Source organism: Artemia sp. Qi Xiang Cuo, chromosome 13 (genome assembly GCF_049724085.1).
Source record: "Artemia sp. Qi Xiang Cuo chromosome 13, ASM4972408v1, whole genome shotgun sequence".
Classification (NCBI taxonomy): Eukaryota; Metazoa; Arthropoda; class Branchiopoda; order Anostraca; family Artemiidae; genus Artemia; species Artemia sp. Qi Xiang Cuo.
This window is the reverse complement of record NC_142806.1, coordinates 45,733,467-45,757,580: the sequence shown is the minus strand read 5'-3', so window position 1 is coordinate 45,757,580 and position 24,114 is coordinate 45,733,467. Positions and strand designations below refer to the sequence as shown.

At 37.7% G+C, this 24,114-nt stretch overlaps 1 protein-coding gene across 1 annotated transcript in view; it reads right to left on the bottom strand.

Annotated features, from left to right (window-relative positions):
* LOC148945330 (cullin-2-like) overlaps positions 1 to 24,114 on the bottom strand; it is a 90,912-nt gene that overhangs the window by 3,486 nt on the left and 63,312 nt on the right. The window contains exons 9-11 of the mRNA XM_089099008.1: positions 19,113 to 19,179; positions 15,950 to 16,158; positions 13,699 to 13,914 (exon numbers count right to left, since the gene is read on the bottom strand). Of these exons, the coding sequence (XP_088955134.1) occupies positions 13,699 to 13,914; positions 15,950 to 16,158; positions 19,113 to 19,179 (492 nt within the window). The remainder of the gene's footprint in view (positions 1 to 13,698; positions 13,915 to 15,949; positions 16,159 to 19,112; positions 19,180 to 24,114) is intronic.

The window sequence follows — 24,114 nt, the reverse complement described above, 5'->3', positions numbered from 1 at the left end:
GATGGCTCATTCAATTGGAAATTAAAAAGGCTAGTGCCCTTTTTAATAGTCGAAAGTGATTGGAGGGCAACTAACCCCCCTCTCACGCCCACCATTTCCACAAACATATCCAATCAAAATTTTAATATAGCCATTTTTTTCAACGTTATTGAAAGTTCTGAAAAATCAAGTCTTTCAGGATGACAATCCCCCCCCCCCCCCACAGCCCTCACGCAAGGGTTATAAGTTATGCCCTGGGGGGATATAATTTTTTTATATAAAGTGTTGTTGTAGAAACTTAAAAAAGGCCTCATTCGACTGGAAATTGAAAGGGCTAGAGCCCTTTATAAGAGTCAAAAGTAATTGAAGGGCAACTAACCTCCCTCTCACGCCCACCATTTCCCCAAACACATTCAATCAAAATTTTGAGATAACCATTTTGTGGTAAATGGAGCTCGTCCGGAGGGATGCAAATTTGGTTTGCAGACCACGTGCCACTGGATATGGGGCTTAAACCCATAACTAATCGCTCCGAATAGGGCCGCCCCAACCTCATGGGTGCGGGTGGAGCCCAACCCAGGGGTTTTTAATCAGAACCCAGGCCTAGGGACGGTTGGTCTTGCGACCCTCCTCCTGAAAATAATTGCAAAGAAAAGAAATGAAACTCAAGCCCCGGACCTTTTTGTCTTAATTTATTACGACCTCGGCACGCCCCTGGACATCCTTTGAACCTTGCTGACCAAGGTGGGTTGAGAATAGCCACATGGAACGTTTTAACCATGAAAAAGCCGGGATCCAAAGACCTTCTAGGGCTGGAGATGTTAAGATGTGGGATTGACATACTTGGAATGACAGAAACACATTTGACGGGATCACGTGATGAAGAAATCACCGGTACAGGTCACAGGATGATTTAGTCAGGGCAAACCTCCAGTAGAAGCAGCGGTGTAGGCCTGCTCCTAAACAAGAAGGCAAAGAAATGCCTCGTAACCCAATATCGGATAGACTACTCACTGCTCGCTTCAACCACTAGCATGGGAAGATGTCGGTTATTGTGTGCTACGCACCAACGAATGTCTCCCCAGAGGTCGAAAAAGAAAATTTCTTCTCAGCTCTGACATCTGCTCTATCCCGGATTTCCCCTCACGATGTTTGGGCCGTGATGGGAGATTTCAATGCAACTGTATCAAACCCCAGCGGAACTTTTAAATCTGTAGCTGGACCGGTTACCCCTGACTCGTTGAATGAAAATGGGACCCGACTCCTTCAGCTGTGCGCTATGCACGAATTGGTCATTGCCACCCCCCTGTTTCAGAGGAAAAACATCTATAAGCTAACATGGTATAGCAACAATGGTCGAACGCGGAAGATGATTTGACTATTTCATAGTCAACCGAAGATGGTGCTCATCGCTTATGAATTGTAGAACGTATCGTGGCGCTGAGATAGGGAATACAGACCATCGATTAGCTGCCACGAACTTCCGCCTGCGTCTTAAAGCCCAGCCTTCGAAATGGCGCCAACCAGAATTAGACACCCAGAAACTAAAAATTGAGGCATTCTACCAAAAGTACTCAGTTGAAATTCAGAACAGGTTTGAATGCCTGGATACACTTGTTGATCCGGACACGGCCTGGCGGACTTATCAAAAGGGTGTACTAGAGGTTACCACTAATACCGTTGGTCGTATGATGTATTCAAATATGCCCTGGCTATCGCAAGAAGCACTGCATGTCATTGAAGCGCCGGAAAACGCGGTGGGCCGGAGATATGCCCTCATACAGACGGCTAAATGGGATTAGAAACAATATTATTCACCGTGATAAAACAACAATTTGTTGGTATAAAAGCTGAAGAACTGGAAGATCGGCACGAAAAGCTGACGTCATGTCTCTTTACAAGCTTGTCAAAGATCTTAGCGATGGGAAACCACCAAAGATAGGCGCAGTTAAAACCGTCTCTGGCGACATGCTCGAAGATGAAAACGCACAACTTGATCGATGGAGGGAGCATTTCGCAAGGCTATTAAATGTTGAAAGAATCGTCTTTGACCCCAACCTAACTACATCCACTCAGCAAACAACATATAAAAATCTACCAGAGCCTGATCCTCCCTCGGTAGAAGAGATACAAAATGCCCTGCGGAGAATAAAGAACAACAAGGCACCAGGAACCTACGGGATCACCGACGAGCTGCTAAAGTTCGGAGGACTGGCAATGCTACTTTGACTGCATATGCTGTTCTCCCTCGTCTGGCCAACTGAATTGATACCTAAAGAATGGAAGGAAGGGATAATCCTTCCTCTATGGAAGCGGAAAGGTAGCCGTAGCGATTGCTTGAATTACAGAGGAATCACCCTCCTGTCAGTGCCTGGCAAACTATTCAATAAGACGTTGTTTGATAAGAGTATCCAGTTCATGTGTAAGTGCCGCCGGATTCAGCAACCAGGTTTCATTCCCAACAGATCCACGACCGAGCAGATATAAACTATTCGACAGGTCATCGAGAAAGCCCGCGAGTTCCAGCGTACGGCATATATTGAATTTGTTGACATTAAAGCAGCTTTCGACTCGATCGACCGTGAGTCCCTTTGGCTGATACTAAATCAGAATCAGAATCATTTATTAACATAAAAGCTTTCGTAGTCAGGGTTTAAATCCCGACTAAATCGCGCTATTATTTACAAAGTGAACAAAGACACACAAAAATTAATACACCTGTCACTCATTGTAGACAGAAACATAAAAAGGTACAAACGAATTACTGAAGCGATTAGTGCGACACTTGGGCTGGGCTAGCTTTGTTGCTTTTGATCTTGTAGTTACTTTTTTTGTGAGCATTGAGGGTAATATATTTCTGTGTTTATCACTTGTCAGAAGAAACTGACCAAATTTACAGATAAGTTGAAAACGGCGGTCGTGAAGTGACGGCAAATTTAGTTGAGACAGTGCTGATTCGTAATCGGTGTACTGATCAGACAGTATGGCCTTCACCGCTCTTTTCTGGACTGATTCGAGTACTTCGCTCATATAGGCAGTGTTCTGAACCTGTGGACCCCATACAGGGCACGCATACTCTAATATCGGGCGAATATATGTCAGGTAGGCTGTTTTCAATTGCGGCACTGAAAAACCAAATCTTCGCATCAGTAAAAGGGTACGCACGGCACAGTTCGCCTTTTTCACTACCTCTTGGACGTGGAGGCTAAACGAACAGTCAACGCTGAACGTAACACCGAGAATAACTGCCGACGATACGCTTTGGTATGGTGGAGGGGGCACTGAAAATCCCTTTTGAGAGGGTTAAATCGAAGAATTTTGGTTTTCGTTTCGTTGATTCGGAGGCTGTTTTCAGAACACTGGTCTCTAAAGTTGTCGATAAATGATTCACTGAACTGGGGAACGGTTTGAGGCTTCACAATGAGGTATTTTAAGAGGGTGGCAAGGTCATCTATGAATTTGAACCTTTCGTCAAAATCGGCAAGGACGAAGTTGATCACTGCCAAGAACAACAATGCAGCGAGTTTAGTGCCTTGTGGGGCACCACACGTAAGCTCAGACCATTCCGAATCAGTATCACCCGGGTAGAGACCATATACACTCTGTAGTCGGTCGCGTAAGAAATCTATTATTAATAAGAGAATATTTCTGCAAGCTCCCATAACCTTCAGATTGTTCACTGCAGTATAATGGCGTATCAAGTCGAAGGCTTTTCTATAGTCGGCTAGGAGGAGATCTACAAGTGTGCCTCCTTGGTCAAGCCATTCAACAATAAGGTGATACAGACGCACAAGATAAACAGTTGTACTACTACCTTTCAAGCACTCGTATTGGTATGGATCAAGAGAGCCCTGGACTTGTGACATAAGTTCACGATATATAAATGATTCCGCTGCCTTAGAGAGGTTCGGAACTATCGAAATTGGGCAGAGTTGGTCGCAAGATTTTGGGTTTTTCACTTTTGGAATGACGCGCACATAAGCTCTCTTCCAAACACTGGGGAACACTTGTTCGCGAAAACACTGGTTAATAATAGAGCTGAGTGGCGTTGCAAGAAAGATGGAAAACTCGCGTAACAACTTTACAGGGAGTTCACCAGGGTAAGACGCACAGTTTACTTTCAGTTTCTGAAGTTCCTTAAAGACGGCATATTCGGATACTTCACAGATCTCATCAGTCCCGGTGTCGGCAATGATACTCTCAATTTCTGAGTTTATGATTGATGGGTCTGTGGTGCATGTGTCGGAGAAAAAATTGTTCACTTCAGTATCTAATATCAGTGTGCCGTCATCTTTGATTTGTCTCAGGTCCTTTGTTGTTAATTTCCCTACAAGGGTTTTGACCGAGGAGTGCCATTTGTGAAGGTCAGTGTGCAGTAATGGCGTTATTTTCTCTTTTACATAATGTCTTTGGGCTAGTCTGTTTAACTTCACAATTCTGTTACGCAAACTGGCTGCAGCCTCTTGATCTCCATCTGTGTTGATACTACAGCGAGTTTTTATCATCTGCTTGAGTTCGCGGGTGATCCATTGGGTGTCAGTGTCACAAACTTTAATAACTTTTATTGGAAAAAAATCGTGGAATTTTTCCAACAGAAGGCTGTTCAGTTTGCTGACTTTGACATTACTATCGGCCTCTGCACAAATGTCCTCAAAATCGTAAGTACCAATCCAGCGACCGAATTGAGCTATTGAAGACATTGTGATGGGCCGACTTGTGGTTTTTGTTCGTTTCGGTCGTGGGATACTTGCTTGTGCTTCCCAGAAAATTATAAAATGATCAGAATTCTGAAGGGGACCTAGAGATCGGGGAGCGTTATAAAGATCTGCCAAGTTCGTAAAAATCATTTCAAGAGTACTGCCACTTTGGTGAGTCGGAATGTTCACTACTTGTTGCAGATCCAAAATGTTTGAGACCCACTGACGATTGGTCTGGTTGAAATCGCCAGCAATCACAAAGGCAGGGGAAGTGTACTTGTGGCGTATTCTGTTGACAAACAATTGTATATGCTCACTAAGTTATTTTCTGTTCCCAGCGCTTTCTGGATAGTACAATGACGCAACTATTAAGCAGGAGAATCTTCGTGACAGATGCACCGATCTGCACTCCACCCACACAATCTCATGGCTCGAATCATTGGGGCTACTTAACAGTTTTGATGGTAGGTCGTCACGTATATAAAGTCCTACGCCACCTCCACGACGGTCAATGCCTCGGTCACGTCGAGTGTTGAGGTAGCTTCTGTAACCTTTAATCCGTGCAGTTTCTTCAGTAATGTCCCAACACTCGCTGATAATTGCAATGGGTACGTTATTCTGCTTAATTAACACTTCCAGCTCGTTCATTTTATTGTTCAAAGATCGAGCGTTACATATTAGTATATTCGTAAGTTTGTATTTTGCTGTGAATTGCTCTGGAAGCAAATTTGGAGGAGTAGGCTCCGAAGCACCGCAGTTAACATTCTCTATAAACCAGGGAACAAGAAGGGGTGGAGTATCGTGAGGAGGAGCGCAACGGATTACGACTAGGTTACTCGTCCTCGTCGGCCGTTCCTTTGTCTTTCTCCTGCGGGAGATAAGCACCGGGATTCTCATTTGGTGTTTCCTTTTTCCTCCTCGTTTTCCACGGTGGGTTCGCTTATTCAAGCAGTCCGATAAGCGAGAGCATTCTGGTGGCTCTAAGTAGCGAGCTATCCCAGTGCGCACTGGTGGTTTCTTTAAGAGTCCAAATAGCCACAAGTTACAAAAGGTAGATGGTGCCACTGATAAATCCGGTGATTGAATCTTCATTAGGGCCGGTTTTTCGTATTTAATTTGCATGATGATTGCACTAACCAAAGTCAGGAACAGCAAGTCTTTGGTTACTTTCACTATCACAGCAGGAATCCGGATAAAAATAGCACTGGACTAGCTAAACTAAGAAGTCGGAGGCAGCTTTTTCAAAGCGCTCTCACCGCCATCTACATCAAGGAAACATCAGGAAAACCTCAGGAGCAAGAGATCACCGGGAGCAAGGGAAGCATTGAGACCTGCTCACCTGTTCCCTGCAATTTAAGGCTAATTAACCGGCAGGTACCAATATGGCGCTTCCGGCAGGCTCTCTCCCCTCTTCTGCTTGGTTCCAAGCAATCCACGCAGTCCACAAGACTTCACTAATTCAGAAGAAACATAAACATATACACACACTGATTTTAACCTTTTTTTTCGCCCGAAAACCAAACTCACAAACAAGAATGGCAACGCTGCGCGGCCAAAAATCACGCAATCAGCGCGTGCGCACCAATAGACACACCTGGTTCCTAGTATATGGCTCCTCTTAACTGGAAAAAAAAAAATTCACTTACTTGGAAAGTCAAAATTATAAATCTGGTTTCAAAAAATATCCCAAAAAAACATCCAAATCTTATTCAAAACTAGTGAAATGACAGAATATATTTTCCTTAGTTATTACACCCATGGTTGCCAGTCCAGCGAACCATGGCTCCCTGATAAATATTGCCGCCAGTTCAAGGCGCTCTACACTGGTACAAAAAGCTCCGTCCAGGTTAATGGTCACCGAAGCCCACTATTCGAGATAGATACTGGCGTAAGGCAAGGCTGTGTTGTTGCTCTTGAACTTTTCAACGCGTTGATTGATTATGTCATGGATCAAACCACGAATCGGCTCAAACTCGGACTTAAATATGGCGATAGAGTCCTAGCCGATTGCAACTTCGCAGGTGATATTGCCCTGATATGCACTTCTGCAGTCGAACTCGAGGCAGCTCTCAATACACTGTCGGAAGAAGCCCTAAAAGTGGGACTACATATTAGCTGGCAGAAAAAAAAATAATGATCATCGACCCGGCAGGAAATTCCGCCAACTCGCCATCATTCAACGTATTAGGGCACACTATCGAAGTTCTAAAGTCTTTTACTTACCTTGGATCTGTCGTCTCGGATAACGGCACAATTGAAATAGGAGTCTAGTCACGCATCGCGAAAGCTGCGTCTATTATGGCTCGATTATGTCGTTCTTTGTGGTCAAAGCCCAACATTAGCCGAAAAACAAAAATGCGGATCTACAATATGATCGTAACGCAAGCCCTTCTCTACGGTGCTGAAACTTGGCCGGCAGCTGCTTCTGTTCGTGATGCCATAGCTGTGGCCCAAATAAACTTCCTAAGACAAATCGAAGGGGTCAAGTGGTACGACTTCGTCACAAACACTCGACTGCTGACATTAACGGATCAGACTCCCAACTCTCGTCAGCTCGCCATAAAAACTCTACGGTGGTTTGGCCACTTAATTCACATGCCAGAAGAAGCACCCACCAGCATACATTTCAATTTTGATCCCCCTCAACATGGCTGGAAGCACCCCCGTGGAAGACCCCAGTTCAGATGGAGGGACAGCCTTACCCAGTACTTCTCCATGTTCGTTACTGATCTCCAAGAAGCAGTCACGCTTGCACAGGACCGTTCGGAATGGAGGCAAAGTCCCATCTCTCTCTACGCTGGACCACCAGCAGGAACCTTAAGTCAAGTAAGTCAAGTCATTTTGTTCAACGTAGTTTAAAGTTCTTGAAATTAGGTCTTTGAGGATGACCCCCCCCCACAACCCTCGGGCAAGGGTTGTAAGTTATGCCCTGGGGGCATATGAGGTTTTTTTTATAGAAAATTTTGTCGTAAAAACCTCAGAAAATGTTCATTCGACAGGAAATTGATAGGGCTAGTGCCCTTTTAAAAGTCGAAAGTGAATGGAGGGAAACTAGCCTCCCTCTCAAGCCCACCATTTCCCCAAACATATCCAATCAAAATTTTTAGATAGCCATTTTGTTCAACGCAGTTGAAAGTTCTGGAAATTAGTTCTTTGAGGATGACACCCCCCCCCCAAAAGCCTTATGGGTATTAAGTTATGCCCTAAGGGTATATAAGGTTTTTACAGAAAGGGTTGGGGTAGAAACTTCAAAAAGGGCTCATTCCATTGGAAATTGAAAGGGCTACTGCCCTTTTTAATAGTAGAAAGTGATTGGAGGGCAACTAACCCCCCCCCCCTCACGCCCGCCATTTCCCCAAGCACATCCAATCACAATTTTGAGATAGTAATTTTTTTCAACGTAGTTGACAGTTCTAGAAATTAGGTCTTTGAGGAAGACAACCCTCCACAGCCCTCAGGGTAAGGGTTGTAAGCTATGCCCTTGGGATATATAAGTTTTTTTTTATAGAAAGCGCTGTTGTAGAAACTTCAAAAGGGCAAAAAATGTTGTAGAAAATTGAAAGGGCGAGTGCCTTTTATTAGTCGAAAGTGATTGAAGGGCAACTAACCCCCCTCTCACACCCACCATTTATCCAAACACATCTAATCAATATTTTGAGATAGCCATTTTGTTCAACGTAGTTTAAAACCTTGGAAATTAGGTCGTTGAGGATGAATGCATACAAGGTTTTTATAGAAAGTGTTGCCGTAGAAACTTCAAAAAGGGCTCATTCGATTGGAAATTGGAAGGGCTAGAACCCTTTTTAACAGTTAAAAGTGATTAGAGGCCAACTAACCGCCTCTCACGCCCCCCCCCCATTTCCCCGTACACATTCAATCAAATTTTGAGATAGCCATTTTGTTCAACGTAGTTCAAAGGTCTAGAAATTATGTCTTTGAGGATGACAAAGCCCTCACATCCCTCAGGGCAAGGGTTGTAAGTTATGCCCTAGGTTCATATAAGGTTTTTATAGAAAGTGTTGTCATAGAAACTTCAAAAAGGGCTCATTCAATTCGGAATTGAGAGGGCTAGTGCCCTTATTAATAGTCAAAAGCGACCAAAAAACAGGCTCGGTCTTTTTCCCTGAAAAAGACTATGTCAATATAAAACAAACAGAAATTAATTAAAAAAACTTTTTCCAAAAAAAAAGTTTTTCAAAAAAAGTAAAGAACTCCATTAAACCAAAAATTAACGAAATTAGAGTCAAATAATCTAACAAGCATACAACTACCACAAATCAGTATCAATAAATAAATGAAACCCAAAACAAACAGAAATTAAAATAGATCACAGAGTCAAACTCAAAACGAGCAGAAATTAATGTGAGTAGGGTTCTAAAACCCTATGCTTTCTAAAAACCAAAATATAATTTTTACTTTACTGAAAAAAATTCTTTTAAATGTTTTGATTTTATAACTTTAAGAAATCAAAAATTAATCAAGATTTTAAGGAATAAATATAAGGAAATGCATATTAATCTGACAATGCATATTTTTTTTCAGTATATTCATTTAAATTTTGTTTTCAGTAAAGTACAAATTATATTCTGGCTTTTAGAAAGCATAGGGGTTTAGAACCCTACTCATATTAATTTCTACTTTTTTTGAGTCTGACTGTTGTTTCTTTTAATTTCCGTTTGTTTTGGGTTTCATTTATTTATTGATACTGATTTGTAGTAGTTGTATGCTTGGTAGATTATTTGATTCTATTTTTGTTCAATTTTGGTTTAATGGAGTTTTTTACTTTTTTTTTGAAAAACGTATTTTGTGGAAGAAGTTTTTTTTTAATTAATTGACAGAAAGAATCCTAAAAAGAATCCCCTGCATCCATGTCTAATGTAGAATCAACTAATTGGATTTAATATACTAAGTGCTTTCGGAAATTAAGACAACTGCCGGTTTTTCCAAGAATTAAAGTCAGGGTCCAAATCAAAGGAATTTCCCGTCGCTCAATAACCCCCGTGCACAGCTTCAGATATGGCTTTTCTAATTTAGCTTAGCTAATATGACCGAAGTTTGTAGCTCCATCTCCTATGTTCGAGATTGGTATGAGGAGGTAATTTTCAAATGTGTCTTACAAAACAGTTTCAAGGAGTTTAAAAAGATCTTTGCTTCACACTTTTAGCACCGTACATAAGTTAGGGCAACATTCTTTTACTATTTGTTCTTACACATAATGTTCGAGTTAGGTGTAACCACAAATAGGGGTTAGAATAGCCTCTTTTTGCTTCTTATTCGTTTTTCATCTGTCAGGTCTATTTGAATATTTAGTTATTTTTTCACTCTAAATTTAAGTCAGATAAGTTAACTGCTATACTTTTAAATATATTATGGCATTAAAAAGAATTTGTCAAAATGGACTAAAAAGTATAAATACACACGCAAAAAAAAAAAATAAAAAAAAAAAAAAAAAAAAAAAAAAAAAAAAATCAACTGTCAATTTTTGTCCAAAAGTGTAAGCGATAAGGAAAACTAATGTTCCATTTTTTCCCTGGGGTTTTCACCACTTAACTATGTCAAACTCCATTAAGTTTTAAAATTTGTAAAGCAGTGTCACATCAAGGCAGTTCTCCAACTGGATTACTGTTTTTTTTTATTAATCCAAACTATTACTTCAATCAGGCCATGTTCTGACAAAACATCAGTTTTTCCTGCTAGAACGAAAAAAAAAAAAATTACTTGAACAAAATAGGGCAGATCAGACTTAAAAAATTGCTTCCTAAAACTGCCATACTTTCACAAAAGGGTTACGTTCCATTCAGTTATAACCCAAACTTCCATCTAATTCTTCTTCTAAATCTATAATTTGATTTTTCGTTTTTCCAATCATGATTTATATGTTTTGCAATGAGTTCCTTCTACTACATCTTGAAGATTTGGCTCCCATGTATGGCAACACTTCTTAAATAAATTTGCCATTACGATATTGCACTAAGTTTCTATTTCGTGAGGATTCATAGCTCCTTAACCCCCCCCCCCAAAAAAAAACCCAGAAAAAAACAAAAAACAAAGGCTTGAAAAGACGGTTGAGAGAAAGGGCAAACGTCGGTCAGATTTAATCCCAGCAGCAAAGACTCCATCGAAGTTTGGTAAAAATTTGACAGGACTACTTTTCTTAGGCCTTGATAGGGTAGTGTCCACGGCTCAGAGCCGACTGCTTCTTACTTAGTTACTAACTAACAACTCACCACAGCACCAAGCCACCTGAGCCAACACAGCTACGGACGCTCCTCCTCCATCCTAATCTTTTCAAAGCCTCCCTCTTTACATCCTCCCAGGAAGTTCCTATTTCCCTTAAATCTCTCTTCCGCCCCAACTGCGGATGACCTCCCACCCCAACTGCGGACGACCTGTTTTCCGTTTAGCCCTAGATGGCTGGCCGAAAAGGACAATCTTTGGCTATCTGTCATTCTTCATCCGCAGAACGTGCCCTAGCCATCTAAACCTTTCTCTTATCATAGCCCTAGAAAGCGGAATTAAACCATACTTTTCGTACAGCCTACTGTTTGAAATACGGTCGGGTACCAAAAACAATCCGTAGGCAATTCTTATGGAAAACATCTAGCAAATCTTCGTCCATTTTTGGGAGCACCCATGCTTCAGAACCATATTTGCCCAGTGTCACCACTGTAGCTCCCAATATTCTAATCTTGGTTTGCAGATTTATCTTCCTATTCTTCCAAACTTTTTTCTACTGGGAAAAAACACTATGAGTTTTGGCTATTCTACTTTTAACATCTTCACTGCTCTCATCGTCTTTACTAATAATACTACCAGTTTCCCCTGTGGCAGAGTTCACACAGACACCACTAGCGCTGCTAAAATATAGGCTATTTTCCTTGGTCAATTCTATCATTGTTTCTAGAATTCTTTGACTATTACAGTTTATGAGTCTACCGTGTTAAAAATCAATTTGAGCCATATCTATAATCGTTAGTTAGATTAAAAAAAAATAACAGCACTGATTTGAAAGCAAGCAGGAAATAATTAAAAAGCGGAAAGGTTGAAAATCCCTTCGCGCGCACAATTGATATGGCAGAGGACGTCTTTTTTTTGAAAACCACAGTAAAATCCAGATTATTTGAAAAAAAAATTAGATGATTCTAAAACACCCAGAATGTGTTGAAAAGTTCAAAGGACTCCTGAATCAGATACTATCTTTTATTAAAAAAAAAACAAACAAAAAACAACATATTTATCTTTACTTTTCATTCAATCTCCGTAAAATATAAAACTTTAATGATAAAACCTAATTTGCCACACTCTTTTTTCGTTTTTGAATGATTTTTATCAGATTGCTGAATAATAATTGACTGAAAAAAGAAAAACATCCTTTCTAAATATCAAATAAAGCCTTACAACCCTTTTAATTATGAGTGGCACGAATTTAGAGGGACAATGGTTACTTTTACCATTTCTAAAGATTTCTTATGAATATTCACGATTTCTATAATGACTTTAATCTTCAACTGTTCTGTAGGCTTAATCAAACTAAATAAAATCAAAGAGATTTGAAAGTTGCGGATCTTTACAATGGTGTCAAAAATTGCAGCATCTTTCTTGTGCCGTAAACGATAGTTCTGCGTAACTCAATTACTTACTGTCAGAATTATGAGCTTTCAATCCTAAATACAGATTCTAATGTCCAGAAAGACTAGAAAGTTAGTGCAACTATTAGCACTAACTATTTTTTATTATATTTAGTGCAATCTAAGTTCATACATAGAAGCTCATTTCGGAGGGTGAGGGTAGGGGGAGGGGATTGGAAAAAAAAAACAAAACAGATAACAAATCTATGGGTGTCAAAACCGAACCCAAATATTCAATATTTTGATTATTTTTTTGGGAAATTAAACTTAGCTCTTTTGACCCGATAAAAACATGGCATACAACAAAGTATTAGCACCGCCTTTAGTAGCTTTCCACTTCAAAATGGCGCCACTTTTTATGTGGCCTCTATTTCTCAGTAGCTCTAAAAAACAAAATACTTTTTTTTAATTTTGAACCCCGATGAAAAAGGGACACAATTATCATCCATTAATAGGTTTAGAGCGACAAGGCTTAAAGCGACGAATGACAACTATCAACTCTTAGCTAAAGTTTGATCCAATCCCAATTAAATTTTTCCAGAAAAGTAAAGAGCGAATCAGAGTCCGCTTAGTGATTCTGGTGTAATTACAAGTTGAGTTGAAAGACATATTTTAGGACGTCAGAAATATAAACATATTGACGGGGAGTGACGACCCCAGAGACTAGTTGTTTTGTTAGGCGTTGTCTTACTATGGGAAACGTCCATAGAAAGGCTTGGCTCAAAAGCTCTTGAGAGACTATAAAAAAGAATCACAGTTGCTACTATACTGATACTGATCTGCTGGCACAAAAAGAAGTATTGAAACACACAAACCTGTTGCTATAATTATCAAAACTAGGTTTAAGCATGTCCGGTAGTTACCATTACGTGGAGATAGTCACCACGGTGACATTTCTAATTTATCAGAAAACTATGTAATATTAAACCTCTTAAATGTCGAGACTCAATTCAGTGAAAAATATATCAAAACACTACAGTAGAAAAATATATCAAAACACTACAGTAAATAAAAACTGCAATAAATATCACTTAAAGAATCTTATTAAAAATGAATTTCATCAAAATTATCAAAAATATACTTTATGGCGAATAAATGTGTCTTTTCAAGGGGGGTTACGTGGGAAATTCTTGTTTTAGGAGATGCTCCCTCCCACTTTCTGTTTAAGTATGCAAATAACATGTAAAAGTAATATTTTATATTAACGTTAAGAATTTTCTACAATAAGAAAGAAGCTGTCAGCCCGAAGTATCCATATTTCAGGCTTAAGCCTAAAAATATTTTTTAGAATAAGGAGAAACTGAGGGTGGGGGTAAATTCATACCTCTCGTTCTCCTTCTACCACTCATTATAGAGCTATTATATAAAGAATTATAGAGCTAACTAAATCTCACCTCTTGCACTAAGGCATTATGCTTCAGGGATTTCCTCGATTTCATTATTCTGACTATAGCTGCCTGCAGGAAATTTTTCCTATCTTCGTCCACATTTTTCGCTTCTTCGATTTCCTGAGTTTGAGATTCTCTTGTTTGAGCAATAGGCACTTTAAATCGATTCTTTTTACTTGCAAACGACAAATTGACGCGAACTACCGTATCACCAGATAAATCCTAAAATATGACAATGTGTTTTTCAGATGAGGAAAAAACGTATTTCCAAAAATAACTACTATTATTAATAACATCAGCTTAAGAATAGAATAATCATGGTTATTCCGGATAAAATACGGTCAAAATGTGAAGATCTAGTAGCCATATGTTTGAGCAAAAATCTTCTACTTTTATGACATATTGGGCTATATTTTCCCGATTGGTTAACAACAATAGTTCAAAGATAGTTCTTAAATACTTGTGTCATTTTTGAAAAACATTTGTAATCACTCAAGTCTTTTGAAAGACATACTAATATCGATATTTTGTATTTTTTTTTCACGATGTGTAATGTAATAAATAACGACTTCGGATTTCACTCTACGATTATAAGATTCGGTTAATAGCAAAGTATGGATGAAGAAAGAATTATAGAGTAAAAACTCTTATAAAAATACAAAATGCAAATCAAAGTAGTAGGGCAAAACCAAAGTGACCACAATCTCCTAAAAAAGAAACTGATATTCTTAGACTGACTTTTCCTAATCTCAAGCCAAAGTATATTCAAATATCATTAAAAGGTAGTTTTGGTTTTTTGCCAAACCTTTATTGCACTTTTGAGAACTGTTTGAGAACACTATTGAGGTTGAAAAAAAATGCGTTTCATATGAAAGCGCACGAAAATTGCAACTTTTACTAAGGCTCCAAAATTCTTTAATTTCCATTAAAATCCCAGGCGGCCCCACTGACAGTCGATCCGTTCACCGTAATTGAATTTCTTGGCAGGATAGTATAAATTTGACCATCAACTCTTTTCCAGCAATACAATTTACTACATAAGTTTGGTCCGAAAAAGGTCAGACAAAACCTTTGACTACGTTTACTTTAGGCTATATAATTTGAGGATAACAAGCTAGAAAGATCTGTAACAATCAACTATAGACACCAACGATCTGTAACAGTGTTTAAATTAGTAATCAACATGAAAAACTGCATTAGAAAAAGTAAGCATCATGACAAATATTGTTATTGTGTGTAATCAATGGTAAAAAGGGATATTAGTTTCCTGTAATTCCGTGATAAAAAGTGTGCTTTAACTTCTTCAGTTTGTCTCTGTGACTTATTTTCGTAAGCCAACCATATTATTCCTTATTTCAGGAAGGACAAACAACCCTACTTTACAAAAAACCCGATTGGTTGTAAAATCTTCCATTGAAAGATTTTAAGCCAATAGAAGAACGAAAATAATTACCACCTGATTGGTTTTTATTTTTATTGGTTGGAATATTATGCAGTTCGGGAATACATTTACAATAAGTCAAAAAAAAAAAAAAAAAAAAAAAAAAAAAAAAAAAAAAAAAAAAAACCCAGCACTGCTGTTTAATTGAGCGCCACAATCGTCTGGTAAAAATAATCTCCTGAATATTTTGGTGTCCGGCGGCTATGTGCTTGAGTTTTTTGTTTATATAGTGTATTTTAAAACATAATTTGTATTTTAAAACATATTTAGTTGAACTGGATTCTAAAAAAAATATTTATTACTCAATTAAAAAGTTTCTTTTTTTAATTTTTAATTCTAGTTTCTATGTAATGTCCTTGTGTTTATCTAAGGTTAAGTACCAACATGGTGTTATGGCGTTGAAGAAATAAAAAAGAAAATTGAACTTGAACAAATTGGCTTTGAAAGCCTCATATACCGAGAAAAAACAAAGCATTACTCACAGTAAAGGTAATATACTGTAGCGAAATGTCTCTCCAAAGATGACACACACTTCATAGCGCGTAATTAGGCAAGTTGACGGACCGTCAGAGCAATATGTCAGCAGAAGTACTCGTATATACGTCAGAGCCATAGTTTCAGTTGCTACTTGGTTTTCCATCGGAAACATTTGCCATTGCGCGTACGCGAAGGCGGGGTCATGAAGCTTGTGTGGTTTTAGATCTGTGTCCAAAACGTTCAATGGAGAGTATAGGACTTTTCGCTACTGTATATTACCTTTACTGTGGTATTACTAAATCAGATTTAGGATTACATTAAGAGAATCACTTTACGCACCTTGAGGTCTGATTTATCAGAAAGTAGAATTTTCTGCTCAAGAAGGCCGTACAAATTCCTAGAAAACTGATCCTCATTCAAATTAGTGGCTTCTTGTAGCTGACCACACTTGACTTCATCTACTGTCTCAAACTGTGAAAGGATTCCATATTGAAACGCAAAAACAGTGGCAATATAGGATCGTTTCAGGTACGTAAGTCGAACATCAACTGCAAATGGGATGTTCCGATTAGTGGTGCTTTATCTTTTTTTCATTTTCGCCTCTTCTAAAAGAGGCGAAAGAAATAGATGGCTAGTTATACACAGTTTGTCCTTCGTGTATAATTACATTTGGGCTGGAACCTTCTGCATTTACAATTCCCACTAACCCAAGAAGGGAAGAAGAAAAAAGGTTCGAAAGTTAATAGATTAGACAAATAGTTTTAAAAAATAAAAGCCTACAAAATTCAATTTGAATCCTTCTGTTAAAACCACCAAACTGGTTATTAGCTTTTCAAAACTTTTCATTGTAAAGTTGTGATTTCAAATGTGACTTCCCTCTACTTCTAAGCTCAAAAGCACATCTATCACTAGAACTATTGGAATCTATCTAGCTTAGAAAATCTGTCTGCGTCACTTTTGTTTTTGGTTTTCTTAGAAAGCCCCATAATCATAGAATACCAATGTCATCAGTATACTGAGTATACTGATAAAGAATACCAACAGTAAGACACAGTTTTGTTATCCAAAATGTATGATGCCCTCTAATTCCCAAACGTCATGACTATTCATTCATTTCCTAAATTTAAATAGCTTTTGATTGACTCGATGATAGGCTTAGCTGTGTAGTCCCTTTTCCTTTTTCGCCACCTTTTTTCTTGTGGTAAGGCGGTATAGTACAAAAGAGTATACTTTAAGCGTGTTCCTTATATAAAAAACTACACGGCCTTATAAGGAAGTCATCAATACATATTTTTTACTGGTAAAAAACATAATAAGTACAAAAATTATTTTTTTAACTAAAGAAAACACAGGAAAATGTTTTCCGCGTAGAGCCTCTTTAAAAAGGCCAAACAAATGAAAGTCTGATGGGCGAAGTTATGGCAGTATAAGTTACTTGGAAAGATCTCCCAAACCAGTTTTTGAACTATTTCTTGATCGGGCGTGCATGAGCATGAAGAAAAACCACACTTTTAGTCACGAGTCCACGGTGTTTTGTGCAAATGCCAGTCCTTAAGTCATGCTTACAGTATTCCGCAATTCACAGGAGCCTACCTATTGTGACTATATTGAAGATCAACGAGCCACCAACAGCAATTGATACAATGATAAGCTCACAAAAAAATAAGCCCTGCCATTCAAAGGAAACGTCATGGACACTTGACTAAAGGAGTGAATTTCCTTTATGAAAAGCACACCCCCATACGGTACTGCTAAATCAACAAGGAGCTGAAACCTGGGGTGGAAGATCCTTCCAAATCATCCATACAGCCCTGACCTCACTGATCAGGCTTTCATTTGTATGGAAACCTTGAGGAAACCCTAGGCATAAAATGCTTTCGATACAGAGAAGAATTTAAAAATCATGTGCAAAAGTGGCTTCAAAACCAAACGAGCCAAAGTATAAGTAAATCGTTTCTGAACTACAGCGATTTGTCTCGTTACTTATTGAATAGCCACAAATATTTATTTACATATAAATTGCTTTGATTATTACTGCTGCAGTGTACTTGGCTACTATATTTGTCTGGGTAAATAATATCTGAAATTTGACTTATTATACGGAAATAAAGTATGAACTTTTTGAGAGGAATTGAGCAGAGCTGAGGATATAACCAGAAAAGGAAAATATAATTTAGATTTTCCTAACTTGGCATCAGCTATCCGCCCGGCACCTAATTCTGCCAAAATCACTGTGTCGGTTTTTAAAGAACCGCCAACTCTAGAAATACACCAATACGAGTCTGGCGAAGATCGAAGTGGCCCTAGCGGCAAAGATTTCTAAGGTGATTCCGCCCGTAAGGGATTTTGACATCCCGAATCGAGTGATTTGGTAAGCGAATTTTTAGAATAAAAAGCTTCAAAGCCGTTAGAATGAACATTTGCACGGGAAAAACTCGCTTAACAAAGGAGCTAAGAATCCTGCTTTCGATCAAGAGAAAAAGAATTTTCACAATAGCTACTTTCAAAATGACGATGGATTTGAATATTGCAACTACACACATAATTTAATGGATGTAGTTGGGAGTTTCAGACAATAGCAGAATACAATAGTAATCACTCATCGTCAGCTTAAATTGAAGCTGTAATTGTGTTCTCCTAAAAAACAAAAATTTATTAGCCATGACGCAAAAAAGTAATTGGTTTGATACAATATCACCTGTACTAACTGAAAATCCGGATTCGCCTTAACAGGATATGATTCTTCTTTATCCATTAACATGGATATACCCAGTATCCCTGATTCTAGTGTCTGCAGGACAACAGAGTTCGTGGGAAGTAATGGGTGCAGTCGCATTGGCCACCTAAAGATTGACTTAAAACCTGGTGATCCGAACGTTCTACATCAACCATTTGTCTACATGAAGAATATTATATTTCTACCTATATAAACTGTACCTCATAAAGCAACTGTTTAAAATTATGCCAACTAATGTTTCACTGCCATTTTAACGCAACCAATATCTTTGTTCAATTTGTTAAACAATAATTTTTTTCTTTTTCGCCATTAATGCTCAAGTATTATTTTCCATACAAAACAGAAAAAGGAAACAAACCTTTCAGGCCTCAATATATAGACATAGATCCTACCTTAAAAATGACAGCCAAATTACTTTGTTTCCTTAGCACGAGAAAGAATGGAACTGCCTATTAGCAGGTTGATTACGGGTTTAATTTACTCCATGCAAGCATTGATGTCAACACTTTATATTCTATGTACAAATTCTGAGTCTATGAGCAGTACAACATAAATAACAGAATTTCTTTACAACCGTCCATTTATGACCAAAAAAGATATGAGCAAAGTAGAGCTTAACTCTTCCCTAACTTAAAATCAAACTTCTACATTTCCATTGGAAAAGGATAAATTCAACTCTAACTTCAAAACATGCACTTATGTTCAGTGTGAAATGTGGTCAGTTTTATAGGTTTCTGAAATAAGGGTTTTGTAAAATGACCTTACCTAAACTGTGTTGATACATCCACGTTAACTTTCGTCCATTGAAAGTCCGTCTGTAAAAAGCTTCATACTAAAAGAAAGTTTTAGGACATTAGAATAAATATGCGTGAATTTATCACTCCCACTAAGTATTACACTTAAAAAAACATGTCATAAAATAATGATTAATAATGAAAAGCAAAACAAATTGGAGGCGGGAGAGGGGAATTCGTCCTCCTTTTTCTGATCATATAACGTCAATTTGGAATGGGTCTTCTCAGAAGTTGGGCAAAAAAGTCTTTGAAAGGCTTACAAGTCTGCTACATATCCTGTAAGTGCTGCTCACCTTCAGCGACTAAAACTCTAAAGGATTATTTATAGTTCTTTGTGTCGGAAGGCCCAATCCCGTTGTTATCATGAGCATTTTCCAGAATTCGAAAAACTTGGCAGGTCATCAATTCTCTCCTTATGTCCTCTCTTCAATCTCCTTCCCTGTGTACTGTGAGCAAAATGCAATTTATTTAAAATACCAAAATAAAGTTTCTTCCTTCTAAAGATAATTCTGACTTCCTATAATTAAGCTAAATCTAGTTTCAAAAATGAAAAGTCCTTAATCAGCAAAGAGAAAAAGTGCAGTCACTTTCGCAGGAAGTTTAAACGATAAGAACCGTGTGAACGTCTAATTCATCAAAAATATTTAAGACGTATTATTGGACGAAGGGTTCGCATCATTGGGCCACTTGAGCCAATTGCGAGCCAGTCCTTACAGCGCAGGACGAAAGAACTGCGTTTGGTAGTGGGGTAAAAGTGCTTTTTGAAAAGATTCGTAATTCAGAGTCAGGATCATTTAGACAGAATTATTTCGACGTTCAAGCTTGGCAATTCTCTCATTGTTGTATCTGAGTCACCGTTGTGTTATTTGAAGTGACTCGTTGCTGCTCACCTAAATATGTAAGTCTCAATAAATCCATTGCTTTTTACCTGTGTTTATTTCATTTTATGTGTCCGTATCTAGCCTAATGATAGCTAATTAGTTCGTATGTCTCCAAAGGCACGTTTCCAGGGAATCTGATCTTCAGATCGCTCGAAGAAAAGACGTCACATTTATATGGCTACACATGTTATTTTCTCTCAATAATTGAGGGAGGCGCGGTTATAAATTTACTTCACTTCCCATTGTTGTGGCGCAGGGCTCGATGCCACAATCTTTGGCGCTATAAGTGGCGCTATCGGAGAATTTATAAGGTGTAAGTTCACAGTTTTAAAGTACGATATTAGATTTGACGCGGTCAATATTTATGACCACAATTAAGCCCAGTCCTTTTCTTTCATCGCTACAAATGGCGCGAGTCGGAAATTGGAGAAAAACTTGCGAACTAATTAGGCTATAAAACTTTGTAATTTAAATTTAATTATTGGAGAGATACAGACATATAAGTAAAGTGATTAGGCCTATTGCCACTAAGCTACTACAGGGAAACCCTTTAGATATCTCATAGGAGATAATAGCCTCCCCCAAAATAGGTTAAGTGAAAAAATAAATTTATTTTGAGTTGATTCAATGCTTGTATACATATATACTATATTTTTATTTTCTTTAAGTTCTAACTGGTGGAAGTTGGGAAAACTGGGTCGAGTTGACTAAATAAAAATTGTATATTGAAACAGAAATGGCTTTGTCAAAAGAGGAAGGTAAATGGACTTCGTTTTTAGCGTCGCTCGAATCAGAAAAACTTAAAGCAACTTTGATTGAACTTTGGCTACTAGAAATAAATTTGTATCCCCTCAAAGAGTTGGGTACAATAGAAAAAATGGAGAAAAGGCTCAATGAAGAATTGTAAAATGAAAAAAAAAAAATAGTATTCAGTTTTTAACAAGTATAAGCAAGTGTATAATTAGAAATTTTTTTTAGTGTTAGTAATGAATGCAATGAAGTAGTGCTATATATTACTAAATAATAAAGTATTTGTACCAGGAATTAAAAGAATTAAATAGAAGATAATACGTAAAGAAAAACAAAATCTAGCTGGACCGATGAAACGTTGGTAGAAACAGAAGAATTTTAGGAATGATAGTTGCAAATGGGGTCCTAATTCAGCCTTACTGCAGGTACAGGCTATAAACTTATTGTTCAAGGATAACATTGCTACAATTTAGTAAAGGAAGCACATAAATTGTGGTCTGAACAATCATAGTTTAGAAGCTGCAATTTCTGAGTGTTTTAGGAGTAGAGAAGCTTCGAAAATATGGCATTTTACGACGTAATAAGCAATTGAATTACCTTTGTTAAAGCTAACAAATACTAGGTTAGTTATGTAGTTTCACAAGCAAAGGGAAGGAAAAGATATCTAAATATATAATTAAATTACTTGATGAAAGGGATGAAAAAAAACGAGAAAAGTAACCTTATAAGTAAGAAAAAAATCTGGAAGATTAGAAAAAGTCGCCAAAGGAAGCAAAAAAAAAAGAGTTGTAATCCAGCTGTGACTGGAACTCTGCACAAGGTGAGAAATTCGGTGAAAAAAACAGTTAATCACAGAAAAACGAGGCATGGGGATAGGTCTTAAAAGGATCTCCTTTACCTACACAGATGACCTTCATCTGAATAATGGTGTTAGAAAAAATTCAAATTCTGAATTAGCTCCGCAAAATGAGTCACAAGAAAGTTCAAATTTGAATTTTAAACCATGGCTGCCTTAGAGCCATGTAGATGTAAAACAAGCCAGTGTTCATGCTTGTTTACAAAGAATATAAGCCCACATTAGGATAAAAAGAGAAGGCAATGCATCCTTTTGGGATAGCTGATATTGATAAATCTGGTCCGCTCTTACGGTTACTCAATGACGAATCATCCTCAAGTCTAGTCTGATTATAAATCAGTAGAGTTTAGTCGAATATCAGATAGATTTTATATCAGATAAATACGATCTGATAGTAGAAATCAAATAGAGTGAAGCCAATAGTCCCTTATATTCCAATTAGTCGACAAATCGATTGTGCCTAGAAAGCCAACAGAAACCTTATCACAAGAATATTTACACAGGCCGTTAATAGGTGACACGTAACTTTAAAATTAGTGCAGTGAAACTAATAGAATTACACATATTTAGAATCCTCATTAAAAGGCGATTCTAATGATATGTATATTGAAAAAAATATAATTTGGGGGAATAATTTAAAAAAAAAAAAAGGATAACAGTATAATTATGTGCTGATAGCTTACTTATTTATGTGCTGCTTACTCAAAAAATAAAATGCAAAATTAGATTGTAAAGCGATTATTAACTAAGCTTTAAAGGTATATCTCAACCGGTCATAAAGGCATATAACAACCAAAATAAAGCTTGGGAGTTCCAACTTTACTTCCATAACCTATCTAATCCTAATATATTTATTCTGTTTTAAGCCTACAAATCAGTTTTCTTTGGCCAATGCCACAGAATGATTACATAATAAAAATAACCTAAGTAAAAATTAAAGTGCCTTTGAAAAAAAAAAAAATTAACAAAGCAGTAAAAAAACGAATTTTGCGAAAAACGGGTAAAATTAATGATAAATTAATTCTAGAAACAAAAAATAAGATGAAGCTTAAGAATATCATCATAATCCTCGTTGTTCACGTAGCTGCCCAAAATATTGTAAAACATGGAGTAATATTCAAGCATGAAAATTCATTGCTAACTAGCCCTGACGAATGGAAGATCCTTATGAAATTGGACCCCAAATCCTTGGAGACCTTGTTTCAACAAGCAACAAGACTAGGAAGAAACACGAATGAACTCAAAGATTCGACCAATTTCTGGTGGAACATACTATTGGCCGTATGTTTCATATTCGCAACTTCCCAGACCATAATAACCCTATTGACTTGTAATTACAGAAAAATTCCGACACAAAGAAAGCAAAAACCCAGAGAAGAACACGGGGAAACAGCTGAAATGCAGAGGTTAAACCCGGAACCCAATGAGAACATCTAAGCCAAGAAAAACGGAAGACATTAGAAAACAAGCGGGTATAGAGGTCTCCACTCATCCTCGCTATGTCTTGTTCCCTCATCGTAAGGTTTTTTACGTAAAACCGTGTGGTTATGACGCTGCAACATGCGTTTCTTAAACAGCACGGACGTGCGTGAACAATGCAGGCATGAAATATGTTGTAAAATTAGACCTCAAAATTAATCATTCAGCATAAACTCTGTTTAAATGATTATTTCAAATCTAATGTAAAATTAACTGAGTGTTGAAAAAGGGTTGAACACGATAAAAATTTATCTTTCTGTATTAATATTAGTGTATTTATTTAGTCCTGTCTTGTAGCGTAAAAATCCATGTACCCAGTCGATACATGACCTATTTGTATTATGACTACTCGTTTTAAAGAACGTGTGATTCTGCCGAGTTATTTTATTTCAGGAATTGGAACGGCATTCCAGACACTAATCAGGACAATGCATAGACTAGTGCAGGTTTAGCTCAGTAGCATCTATTTTCATCATTTCTCGACCAACGTAAAATACTCGCCGTAACTCCGAAGAAGCTCTTATCCAACCTTCACCTGCAAAAATTACGGATACTCTTCGATCGCGTAAACAATGATCATTCGACGAAGACTAATTCGCTTCAATCACAGATCATATTACTCATCAAGTAACGAATCTCAGTATCTGGTGCCTTATCGAATTATAAATATAACAACCCCGAGAATACCATTATCTAGCATAAGATATAAGTGAAAACATCATCCCTGACAATAATATCGATGAACCCAATTCAGCAGAATTTCTACATGTCGACGATTCACATGTTAAATCCCCTTCGACCCTTTCTCCATTAAGAGATTACAGATACATTAGAGATATTACCGTTAATTTTACGAGATAAGTTTTGAAATATGGACTTGGAAACCAACCATTGAATCATGTAACCAAAATAATCCCAATGAATAACCCCTGAGTGACAATATGCTCCTCCCAAGAAATAAAGACAATAGGCTGAAGAAGTCACTAAAGTTTGATGTTGACCCATTC